At 39.9% G+C, this 13291-nt stretch overlaps 1 protein-coding gene across 3 annotated transcripts in view; it reads right to left on the minus strand.

Annotated features, from left to right (window-relative positions):
• The window catches only part of TUSC3 (tumor suppressor candidate 3), a 277945-nt gene that overhangs the window by 9434 nt on the left and 255220 nt on the right, over positions 1-13291 (minus strand). The window contains exons 8-9 of one of the 3 annotated variants that reach the window (XM_045019077.1): positions 12451-12541; positions 7172-8001 (exon numbers count right to left, since the gene is read on the minus strand). In XM_045019077.1, the coding sequence (XP_044875012.1) occupies positions 7872-8001; positions 12451-12541 (221 nt within the window). In that variant the 3' untranslated portion in view covers positions 7172-7871. Of the gene's footprint in view, positions 1-7171; positions 8002-12450; positions 12542-13291 lie in introns of those variants that run through there. The other 2 variants (XM_045019076.1, XM_045019079.1) reach the window with 2 other exon arrangements.

Raw genomic sequence — 13291 nt, forward strand, 5'->3', positions numbered from 1 at the left:
TAAACCTTCTGCCTATTAATTTCATTTGGTGGGCCCTAGTTCTTGTGTTATGAGAAGGAGTAAATAACACTTCCTTATTTATTTTCTCTACATCAATCATGATTTTATAGACTTCTATCACATCCCTGCTTAGTCGTCTCTTTTCCAAGCTGAAAAGTCCCAGTCTTATTAATCTCTCCTCATACGGAAGCCATTCTATATCCCTAATATTTTTTGTTGCCCTTTTCTGAATGTTTTCCAATTCCAATATATCTTTTTGGAGATGGGGCCAGGGGCGGCTCTAGGCACCAGCAAAACAAGCTGGTGCCTAGGGCGGCAAAATCTAGGGGGCGTCCTCTGCTGCCGGGGGGGGGCGGCAGGCTGGGCCGGCGGACCTGCCACAGTCATGCCTGCGGGAGGTCCACCGGAGCCCCGGGACGAGCGGACCTGCCGCAGGCATGACTGCGGAGGGGGCGCTCGTCCCGCGGCTCGGCTGGACCTCCCGCAGGCATGACTGCGGCAGCTCAAGCGGAGCCGCCGGACCCGCGAGCCGTCCGCAGCCGCGGGAGGTCCAGCCGAGCCACGCGGGACCAGCGGTCCCTCTGCAGTCATGTCCGCGGGAGGTCCGCTGCTCCCGCGGCTCCGGGGCGCCTCCCGCGCATGACTGCTTGGGGCGGCCAAAAAGCTAGAGCCGCCCCTGGATGGGGCGACCACATGTGCACACAGTATTAGAAAATCTGACATAAAAATATAAAAACGTCACAACACACTATTACTGAAAATAATTGCTGACTTTCTAATTTTTACCATATAATTATAAAATAAATCAACTGGAATACAAATATTGTACTTAAATTTCAATGTATTGTATGTAGAGTGGTACAAACAAGTCATTTTCTGTATGAAATTTTAGTTTGTATTTACTTTGCTAGTGCTTTATATGTAGCCTGATGTAAAACTAGGCAAATAGCTAGATGAGTTGATGTATCCCCTGTAAGACCTCCATGTACCCCTAGGGGTTCACATATCCCTGGTTGAGAATCACTGCTCAAATACATACATAAAAGCCTCTAGCATCTACTCATGAGGACAAAGACTATGAAAGACGTGAATGATTAGCGAGCAGATGGAGGGCTTTTGGCTCAGTGGTAGCCTTCTGAGGAAGGACCATGCCTTCATAGACTTTTTCTTTCATTAATTGGTGAATGTAGATCAGAAATATTTACAGAATTAGGCTAATAGTTCTGAACAAACAGCCACACTGAAGAATCGTGAAGGAAAAACAGTATGCAGAGGCTTAATTTTTTGCCTTCTTCATAAAGAAGTGGGGTAAAATAGGCAAGATATCTAAATACATGGCTTGAGAGGTGGTTTTAAAGGATTTAAAATTGTTGGGCCCTAGAGCATTCTGAGATAGTGGACTGATGAAACCAAATGGGGATATTGGTTTGATAGCAACAAACCAGAAAAAGGGAATTGTGAAGAATTTATGTCTGCATGGAGAACGAGCAAGTAGACAATAGTCTCAAAAAATCTGGTAGTTCATTTCAGGAAAGCACCCAATGGTTATCTGAATCGTATCAAAACCTCTTGAGACTGAAAAATTGGGCAGGAGGTCTCACAAGAAAAAAAAAAGACTCCTTTACAAGAATCTTGGGACTTCCTGCTTTTGGGTTTGACCAAAAATACTGTGAAAACAGCGGTCAGCCATTCGGCTTCCAGCTTGATGCAGGAAGTGCAAAGATGCACAAAAGCATTTAAAAATAGAGAAGCCAAACTTGAACCCAAAATATGTTCAATTAAGGTTCAATGTGGGTGAAGGATGGTTTTGTTTGTATTGTAAGCAAACCTATTTGCTCATTTCCAGCCAACATGGAGAAAAGAGGGAATCATAGTGTTTTGGTAGAGAGGCAGATGCATATATACCAGTAATAGAGCTTAAACAGTGTAGAAGTGGAATTTATAGGAGTTAATGTAGGCCCACATTCATAAACAACATGGTATTTAACTACTTATGGACAACAACAAATAGGACTGCAAAGCAAAGTAGAGCAGGAAGCCCATCCATACAGTAAACTGAAAAACGCTATATTGTGCATGTAACTGAAAGCTGACTGGAAAGTAGATGTAAATTTGGAATTTCATTGCAAAGGGAAAGACTTCTATAAGGAGGATGGTCGGAACAGAAAGGAGGCAGTATTGGTGAAAGAGAATTAATCAGAAACAGAAGAGGGCATTTGGGGAGAAAATAACATCAAGAAAATCAGTATGGACCTTCAACAAGAATACTTGCATTGAAGGTGGAGAGAGACCCAAGGCAATAACTGAAAGTACGTTTTTCAAATTGCATTGCCTTAAAGCATACAAGCAAATCATAGAATGCACTTGTCATCTTACTACTCTGTATTATATTCTTTACTGTGCTTATTTTGCTCTGCACAGACTAAATGAATAATTCCCCATGTGACTGAAATAGAGTAGTTCATACAGTTTCTCTCTCTTGTGGTGGGAACATACCAGTTTTTTGTGCAAGCAAGTTACAAAACAATGTTCTCACATAAGAGAGCAGCTTATAAGTGCTTTCTGGGTAAGGCATAAGGGAAAATGTTCAAGATCACTATAAAAGAAAGTAACTAATTATTTCAACATTAAATGCCAGCAATTCAAAAACTCTTATTTCAGCAAAATGGAGAAATCCCAACACTCTGCTGCTAGAACAGTGGACTTGCAAAGGCATAAGAAGTCCCCTCTATGGAAAAATGACTAACTCCGGAAGAAGCTGTTCAGTACATATTTAAGCAAACTGTTTTTTCTTCTTTTATTATTGTTATATTTACCCAGTAAGAAATATTTATGTTAACCCCAATCATGAGTGTATATTGTGATTGGCATTTGGTCCCAGTTTGCCTATTGCCACATTATTTTTCATGGTGTAAAAATGTATTGATAACTAGAATAAAAGTATAAAAAAATCATTATAGCAGAGATTGGAGCAGCTTCAGAAGAAAACTACTTACATTAATTTCTGACTTTACAGTACAGAGTAATTTATTACACAAATAATGGAGCTCACAGAGAGTGAACAATATGCAAATGTGCTGTATCACATTATTTTTTCTGAAGTGAAAAGAAAACTAAACACACACACATTCACAGCTTCTGCCCTCCCTCCCTTTTCAATCATTCTATGCATTTATTTTTGTCACCAAAGGGATCAACAGCTGAAGTAACAATGGTAGAGGCAATACTGGGGCAGGGGTCAGCGAGCAGCAGCATTCCTGCCATAATGTTTTATGTACTTTTATAAAAGGAAATAACCTCCTTTCTCCAGTCGTTGACTCTTGATTTATCTTCATTTGATTTCATCTTGATAATCTTACCTCACTGAGGTCAGTGATGGCAGGAGAGAGGATGCATACAAGGAGACATGTTATTTCTTAAATCTGTTATTGATGGACACTGCTTCAGTAAAGATTTACATGGTTGTTCGGTGACAAACAGCAAACAAGTAATTTAGTATTTTTAACTTTCTCTGAAGAGGGACGATGGTGGATTTGTGATGTTGCTTGTACCTCTGTTTATACAGCATGAACATCATTTCAAATATTACTTTTTAAACGCATGCAAATATGAGCTGCAAAAAAAACCAAAACAGCCACTACTCTACTTTTTTCAAGACTGTCAAATGTTATAGTTAACATGTCCCATTACTAGTTTCATTTTTAGGGCCAAATTCTCAGCTGATGCAAACTGGCATAGCTCCCTCTGGCCCTTCATGTTCATTGCACAGGTCAGATTTACCAGCCCAAAGAAAACAAAAGGTAACAACCATTTCCCATGTATCCACCAGCTGCACAATGTGAAGAACTCAAAGAAATAATGGGATATTTTATTACTCAAATACAAACTGGAGATTATTCAACAGAAGACGTCAGGTTAGGTAAGGATTTCCTTCTACTGCATAATGTGTACATCAAATACAAAAAAGAAATGATATTCAATGTGATACTATACAAAGCAGAACAGAAGAAAGGATGAAAAGCAAAAGATAGGAGATGAACATTGAGAATACAGAGAAAGAACATTGTAAAAAAAATAACCTGGTACCACTGTCAGTAACACATTTGGTATTTTTTAAATATATTTATCATCATGTGGATAAATTTGGAGGATTAGTGGTAAAAGGAAAACAATTTATAAGGCTACTAAAATACCAGGGGAGGAAGATAAAGAATACAGACCAACAAAAAAAAAAGGAGAGTAAATAAATACTACAGATACAATTTAGTTAGAATGGAATATTTAGTAAGCACAGTCTAATTTACCACAGATACAAGTAGTTAGAATGTAATATTTAGTAAGCACTGTCTAATTTAGTTTGGCTTCATAAAAAAGAGTGTGCCTTGTGAATCTACTTGAATTTTTAAAGAACATTACTGATTTGGTAAGAATCAAGGAGGTTGTAATGGTATATCTTAAGGTAGACATAAGTCTACTGATTCCATTATGGTAATAACTTGCTATAGCCATATCTCATGATGATATGATAAACTTACACATTTCAATATTATACTTGATCCCCTATGATATCTTTGTTCTATTCCAATGTTAAAGCTGTGGAAGAAAAATAAATCTTTTCTTATATATGCTGTGTATGTCCATTTAAACTTCTTGGATTTTAAAAGAAAGGTCTGATGGATTATACAGTTTTCTTCTATTTCTTAATGTTTTTATTCTCTCATCTTGGACAATGTTTTAGTGAAGGTGGGTCTGGAATCCGCACAGGCTTTTGATTTGTACCAAATACACTGGCTAGAAGAGATATGGAGTCTTCCTGAAAACCTGCTGAGTGGACAGTAGAGATCTAGTAAGGTGGAGAATCTGCTCCAGTGGCTATTCAAGTATTATTGAATAGGAAATAGATTAATGTGGAAGATGTTAAGCAAAACATTTAAACAATTTTCAGAAGAAAATGATAGTAAGCCAAAAAAGGAGGGAGAAGATGTGTTTCAGATTCTTTGTACTGATTCAAAGGGTACAGGAAGCATGAATGGGCTGAAACTGAGCAAATGAAAAATTAGGCTTAACACCAAGGAAAAGATTACTAAAAGTGAGGTGTACTCAGGGCCGGTGCAACCTATTAGGCGACTGCTAGGATTTGGGGGGGCAGCATTTTCTTTGGCGGCGACTGGGGTGGCCGGATCTTCAGCTGCCCCGGTCGCTGCCGGCATTTAGGCGGAGGGATCTGGGGCAGGGGGGCATGGGGAGGGCCGCCTGCAGCAAGTAAGGACGGGGGCATGCAGGGGACCTCCCCGCCCCAGCTCACCCCTCCCTGAGCACGCCGTCACTGCTTCACTTCTCCCACCTCCCAGGCTTGCGGCACCAATCAGCTTAGGAGGGGGAGAGCTGCCATGGGGGGAGGGGGGTGCCTCAGGGCAGAGGGGGGGGTGGGGAGCTGCTGCAGGGGAGGTGCCTCATGCCGAAGGGGGTGTGGGGGTGAGGAGCTGCCGCAGGGCTGGAGGACGGCGCGAAACATCCTTGCACCGGCCCTGGGTGTACTGGCTGTGAAATATTTTCAACATGGTAAGTGGTAGATACCCTACGATTTGCATCAATGAAAATGGGGGTTGACTAAATAAGCAAGATTATTCTTACTATTAATTATATGAATTCCAATATGCATTAAGTTCACTTATCAACAATGAATTCCATCTGCCATTATGCTGCCCTTTTACCTAGCTTTGTTAGGTCCCTATGAAGTTCTCACAATTTTCTCAGTCATCTGCAAACTTTGCTACCATTATTCTTTTCCGGATCATTAATACTTTAAACAAAAACAGTCCTAATATCAAATCTTGAGCTTTTCACTTTCGCCGTGCTGAAAAAACTGTTTAATTTCCTTTGCAGAAGTCTTTCTGGCTTATTCATGTTATGCTAATCTAGTTGTTTAGACATTCCATTTTTAAATATAGTTTCAACCCGTTTTCCTGGTACTGAAATAAGGCTTGCCAGCCTGTAATTCCAAGGATTTACTCTTGTGTTTTTTCAAAATGTAGGTATTATATTTGCTACCCTCCAGCCCTGTGATATAATAGCCAATTTTAATGTTAGGTTGCTGAATGAGTGATGCTATTGGATTAAAAAATTTCCATATGAAGAACTGAATAATTCTTTCATTCATTTATTTTTAATTTCTCTTCTAAAGTATCTGTCTATACAATTTTCATTGCTTGGTAATAGTGTATTCCAATTCACATACAGGGATAGAAGTTTTCTGAAACGGACTAAACTACAGTTTTCAGAGGACATACTAAACTCTATGAATATGATTCACAGAATAACCTCTGCAAACAAGGAAATAATGCAAAAATAGTTTTACTGTTATCACAAAACTATTAGAAAGTATTTTTTTAATTTCTCTCTGGCTGAAAACATCCATGTTAGGTGCTTTACCATAAGAAAGGTTTTTATGGCTAGAATGGATTGTTAGAATAGAGTGACAGGCATAGTTTCACAACCATGAATACCTTGCTGTGGAATATAAAAAAACAAAACCAAATTAAACTACAAAAGGCATTTGTGGAAAAAGTACAAATATTCCCTAAATCATCCAGTCACATGGTCTGTATATCATAAAGTGACAGAAAAAATTTCTCTTGATTTGTAGCTGTCTTCCAAAAGAGAACATAAAAAAGGCTTCTTGCAAATTATTTCATCTTGCAAATTATTGTTTATATCATACCAAAATTGTTCCAGACACTTTAGAGACAGGTGAGTAGACAAGGTCCCTATGCAAAAGGGTGTACAATGTTAATAGACATAAATACGGGGATAGAATATATCACAAAGCAAATGATTCATCAGTGAAGTTCAGCACACACATTTTGTTAGTTCCAAGAGCTGTTTGCATAGTATTTAATATTTTAGTAATATTTGTTGGGCCACATTCACTGTCAGTAAGAAACTGAGCTACTGGGTTTCTTCTAGAGATACTGAATAAAAACATACACCCCACCAACAGAAAGTAGGGAGGGTGGCAATACAAACAATGTCTATTCTCCCTTATAGAGGTGAATGCCCTCACTGGTTCAGCTGACCTGCTGGAGTTTGCAAGCTGTTCCTCTTCTGCTAGCAAAGGTGAATCAAGCAAGTTATTCATAAACCTTCTTAGAGGGGAGGAATAGAGCTTGTAGGTCTGTTGGGAACAGAGTGTTTTGGGGAAGAACTTAAAGAAGCACAAGTTACACAGGAACATGGTACACTAGGAAATAAGTAATATTTTATTAGTGCTGTACTTTGGGTCTGATTAGCTTAATCCTTCAGAGTTCAAGGTACAGTCATTTCAAAACAAATATAAATAAGCACACAAACATCACTTTTTAAAAATGCCATATGTATTAACTTTCAGGGTTTGCTGACAAATACATTTAGATAAGGCTGCAGGTATAGGAGCACCAATGGCCATCAAGTGTTTTTAATTGTATTGCTGTGTAGCAGGAAAGATGCATGTGGTATCTAACTAAGGGCTCGTCTTCACTACTGGGAGATCATTGCTGCTGCAATTGATGCAGCGGGTGTCGATTTAGCAGGTCTAGTGAAGACCTGGCAAATCGACAGCAGAGCGTTCTCTGGTCGACTCCGGTATTCCAGCTCCCCGAGAAGAGTAATGTAAGTCGACCAGAGAGCATCTCCGTTCGATGCAGCACAGTGAAGACACTGTGGTAAGTCGGCCTAAACTACGCCGATTTCATCTACGTTATTCACATAGCTGGAGTAGCATAACTTAGGTTGATTTACCCGGGTAGTGTAGACAAGGCCTAACTCAGCAGAAAGGAGATATAAAAACAGGCAAGGCAAGACCACAGGAAACACAAGGCTCCCAGAATATCATCTCATTTGGTGTTTATCTCTTGACATAGTCCATGATTTTCAAAAACCTGAATAATATTGGCTCTAGCTCTCTGAAAGATCACATCCCCTGTGATGACCGCATGACAGATTTGTTCCATTGCAAAAATAAAGCTGTCAATAAACAGAGAAGGCTTATATCAGTCAGATGTATCTTCCACAAGAGCTAACCCATGGCAGTGGAACTCACTGCTTGTTGCCATAAGAATGTTCACCACCATGATCATGTTCAGAAATAAATGAAAAACCATTTCTTTATTTTCCCCACAAAAATGGTCTCCATCACATCACCATCCTCATACTTTATTTTTAAAAATAACTAAGCAAGTTCCTGTTGGTAGGGCTGGAAAGGAAAGTGGGTTTTATTTTTTTCTTCTTGTGAAAGGTGCTAAGATATCACAGTGATGGAAGACAACATACAAACAAAAGCCAACCGAGTGCTAGTTTTATATAGTCTCAGAGCACACAAGATCCAAGACTAACACAAAATGCCATGCTTTTGCAAAATGTAGCCAGATTCTAAGACATGTTGCAGATGTTTTTGAGATGATGGCAGAGAAGTATTAAATCAAAAACACTGGAGAAGAGAACAAGCCAAGCTCTCGCCTCTGACTGTTCTTGAATCAGATTCCAGTTCCATTCAATATCACTTCTTGTTAAAGGATAGAATGGATGTAATATTATGGTCTACTGAAATATCCTACAACAATGAGAAAACTCATTATTTCACTTGTGCTGAGGGAGTGAGCAAAAGTAAAATGAAATAAAAGGCAGAATGTCAGAAGAGTTTCAACTTTATTTCCTCTTGTTTGATGGAAATGTTGCTGATGAGATTTTACTGCATTTAACTTGGGGAGGAAGTTTACAAAGTAGGAAGAAGAAAATACGTTCTCAGTTCATCAGGATATCTTTCTCTTGACATGGTAGGAAGTCTTTTTCCATTTATGTATCATTTATAATGATTTGCCAATGAATATTAAGAAAGAACAAATGTAATAAAATGAATTATCTTTACTGAAATACTATGTAGGCATGTTAATGAGACTTAAAATCTTTTAGTTTGAGACACCAAATGTTTTTTACATTTGTCAATATACAGTAATCAAAGATTTTAACCATGTAATTTAGATTAGTACGCATCCTTCCATGTTTTGAAGGGGGCTTCGAAAGAGGATGGAGCTAGACTCTTCTCAATGGGGCAGATGACAGAACAAGGAGTAATAGTCTCAAGTATCAGTGGGGGAGGTCTAGGTTGGATATTAGGAAAAAAACTATTTCACGAGGAGGGTGGTTGGACTAGATGACCTCCTGAGGTCTCTTCCAACCATAATCTTCTATGATTCTGTTTTGGGTAGTACGTAGCAGCAGTTTAGGCTGCTCTACTTCAGGGTATGGTCATCCCTGGCTATGTGTGCCTCTGGTTGGTAGTACCTGATTAGGGCTTCTGCTCAGGGTAACAAGTGAAGGCCAATGACAAACTCAGCAGATGAGGGCCAAGTTCCCCAAAGGTAGTGAAGGTGAATGAACCATGACTATGGATGTGTGGATCGCATAGTGTAGAAGAACCAGATATTCATAATGGTTGTTCATGCCCCCAGGAACCAATGGCATCTGAGGGACTAGTTCCTAGGAAGTGGGATGGTGTCCCCCACATATGAAATACCTCTTTGTCTCCCCGCCTCAACAAGACAGTGTGAAATGAAGGGGAAAAAAGCCATGACAGACTGTGACAATAGCACCAGTATTAAAGTCCGCTATTATTGACTGCGGAAGGAGAGGTGTGCTCTGCATGCATAGGACAAGTGCAACCCAAACCTCTCATAGGGAAGGCGCAGTCCCAATGACCCCAACTTCCTGGAAGTCCAAACCAGATTTTAGAGACATTTTCTGTGTCACCACATGGAACATATTAACCCTGAGTGGCATTGGGTACATGACAGTTCATCAAAGAATTTATCTGTTAAAAGACTGTAATCGTCAGCATCAAAGAGCCCTTGAGAAACCAATCAAGTTACTGTAAAAGGAGCAACCATCCTCCATGCTGGTTGTCCACATCCAGCTCAAGGTATGGCACTTATTATTAGCAGCTAGTATAGAATCTAACCACATGGAACCCCATCTCTCCAGGCTTACTCTTTATTTGGCTCCAACATCTTTGTGGACACTTATCTGTCATTGTAGCCTATGAGCCAATAGAAAATGCATCATCTGTGGAAAAGGACACATTCTGCCACCAGCTAGCAGCAAATATACAGTTAATTCCACCACATGATAGTCTACTAGTGCATACAGAATATGACATGAGTGGCTGTGATTGAGCTGGGGAAGTATGAAAGGCCTTCCAAAAGTTACGGAATGGACCATACTGCTTGACCTGGTGGCATTCCACTCCAACTGCTCAGAGATGCCTGGAACCAGTGAGCATCAGCCTGCATCAACTGTTCTTAAAAATGTCGCCATCATGCAAAGTACCAGCAGAATTGAAAGATGGCATCATAGTGCCCTTGTACAAAGGCAAAGGATCTCACTCTGAGTGTGGCAGCTACAGGCCAATCTCATTGTTACTGGTCTCTGGAAAGGTCTTTTATCATGTTCTGCTTAGTAGGATGCAGCCACTCTTTAACAGACATTGTCCACAACAATCAGGGTTCATTGCTGGGTGGTTGGCAATGGATGCTGTCCTTACACTCTGGCTTCTGGCAGAGCTTCACCAAAAATTTAAACACCCACTACATCAAATCTACATCAAATTGACTTCTAATTTGGTTCACAGGTCAGATTTTGGTTCACACTGAAAGGAGTTGGCATTCCAGATATTCTAAATCTATTGCACAATCTTCACATTGGTACTAGCGAGAGAGTGTGTGTTGGTTCACAGATTCACCACATTGCTATACAATCGCAGCTGTGTGGCAGGAATGCATCCTCACCCTGACCACTCTGTCATGCAATTGACAGGATACTTGGACTTGCTGCATCACACACTGGAATCAAGATTGGTCAAGAAATGTTCTCAGACTGAGCCTATGCCGACAATGCTGCCCTGCTTGTGGAAAAGTCAGAATTTCAGCACTGTCCTCCAAGGTCTCCAAGATGCTGCCCACATTGTGGGGTTGAATGTCTCATGGTGGAAGACCAAGGTACAGAACATTGCAGGTGGGCCACCAGAATCCCTGGTGCAAGTGGGGTTGAGTACCATGGGTAGTGCTGACAAGTTCATCTACCCAGGCTGCAAGAAGAGTTTAAACGGTCACAGCAAACCAGTCATTCATTGATTAATAGGTCTCACTGCTTCCTGCCTGAAGTCCATGCTTATGGAAGGAAAAACATCTGTGCTGAGACAAAGTTCAGGATCTATCAAACCCGTACTACCCGTATTGCTATAAAGGTCAGAAACCTGGACCCTCTTACAAGCAAACTTGGAGCAGTTAGAGACATTCCATATTCACTGTCAATGCCAAATCCCAAATGTTCTGACTTTGTGCAAAATGTCATAATCCTCAGAGCTCTGACCTTCTTTCAGGTGCTCATTCTATTCAAAAGAGTTACTGCACACTATTCTGCCATGTCACCAGGATGGACAAAAACAACCCGGCCCACCGTGCTTTCAAACTTCTTATTGATGTACACCCCGACTCTACTTGATGCCTACTGTGGGGGTGCCCTAGCAATTCCTGCATACACAGGATTGAGCCAGATCTGCAAACTTCACTACACAATGCCCAGCGCTGCCTTCAACCATGGTCACTCTGGCTGGTACAATGGTTCTCAGTAAACTATGCGTGTTGACTCAACTTTCACGTTATTAAAGTAAAAAAAAAATTAATAATCTGAAAATCAATTGAGGTGATATGTACACATTGTCTGTTGAAAAACAGTGACAGCTGTGCTATGTTCACATATCAGTGAAGATTTCACAGTAAAAAAGTTGTTTCTACAATTATTTCTAGCATGTATGTTCTTAACCACCCACTCTTGTATATTTAGAAGCCTTCATATATATGCAGCACTAGCTATATTTCCCTGTCCCAAAGGTGGGGGAAAATTCTACCCATTAGAGTTTGTGTATTCAGATCTGAAGTATTTGTGGTTTTAGTTTATATAGTATGTGAAGTTTCTTATGGAATGTTTTGACAGGGTGATTTATCCATTATAATGAATAAGGGTATTGCTTATCTGTGCATGAGAGAGAGTTTGTTTGAGAGCTGGTCTGAGATGTGGAAGCAGGAGCTAAGGACCATCATAAACCTCATCATCTTCTACTCCGGGTGCATTATCTTTCCTGGGCCCACTACAAAGAAATTCAGTCACTCACAAACACCTCCTTTGACCTGTAAAGTGCAGCACAGCTGCTAAGACAATGGGTCAGTTACTTTTTTACATGTATCCAAACATCACTGTCTTTTTACTCATAGAATCAGGCTTGCTCCTGCTCCCATAGATATCAATGGCAAAATACTCATTAACATCAAGGACGGCAGGATCAAGCCAATCTTTTGAACTTTTAAAACTACCCGGTACCCATTATAATATAAAAATGGATTTAATAACATAAAAGATTACCTGTATGGATAGCCATGGTATTTGGAGCGGAATATCGACAGCAGGAAGCTGAAGAAGAAAACCACCAGTCCCAGTCCTACCAGGCATATTACTGGAAAAATATTAACTGTGTTTACTAGCATATAAAAACATGGAAAAGATTAACATCTAGAGTCTATACTAAAAATATTATTTATGTCAATCACAAAGAAATTTGGCCTAGTTCAGTACTCAGGTTTTGAAATATTGCCTTATGATGTCCAGTATCTTCTAACAGGGCATCAAAACACACCTGGAAATTATTTACTTGTGGTTATTAAAAAAAAACCTTCTTATCAGTATAAGTGTATTATTGAGGCAAAAGGAACAATAGTTTGTAGCTTTGGATACAAACACCTTGCTGGAGACTGTGGATATAGAAATCTTTGTAAATTATATATTTCAGGCAATGTAATGTAATGTAAATTCCTTTGATTACCCCCCACACCAAAAAAAAATCAATTAAACTCATTCAATATCCCTGTGACATCTGGGATAATCAAGAATGTTCAATATAAATTGGAATCTGAACAATCAGGGTTGTGTGGGGAAAAAAATCACACTATTTCTATTGAAATAAATGGGAGAAACCATTTGTTTTAGTTCATCTGTAAGAAAAGGGGCAGAGAAAGGAAGAAGAGTGAGAGAGAACAAATACCTTATTAAACTCAAGGCAGGTCTAAACTACAAATTTGCATTGGTGCAGCTGCACCGCTGTAGCATGTATGAAGAAGCTGCTCTAAGCTGACGGGAGAGAGCTGAAGTCAAAGGGCATTTTGCCAAAGACTTCCATGGCAGTAGGATCAAGTTCTAAATGCCGGAA

The sequence above is a fragment of the Mauremys mutica genome, chromosome 5, assembly GCF_020497125.1.
Source record: "Mauremys mutica isolate MM-2020 ecotype Southern chromosome 5, ASM2049712v1, whole genome shotgun sequence".
In the NCBI taxonomy this organism is placed as follows: domain Eukaryota; kingdom Metazoa; phylum Chordata; order Testudines; family Geoemydidae; genus Mauremys; species Mauremys mutica.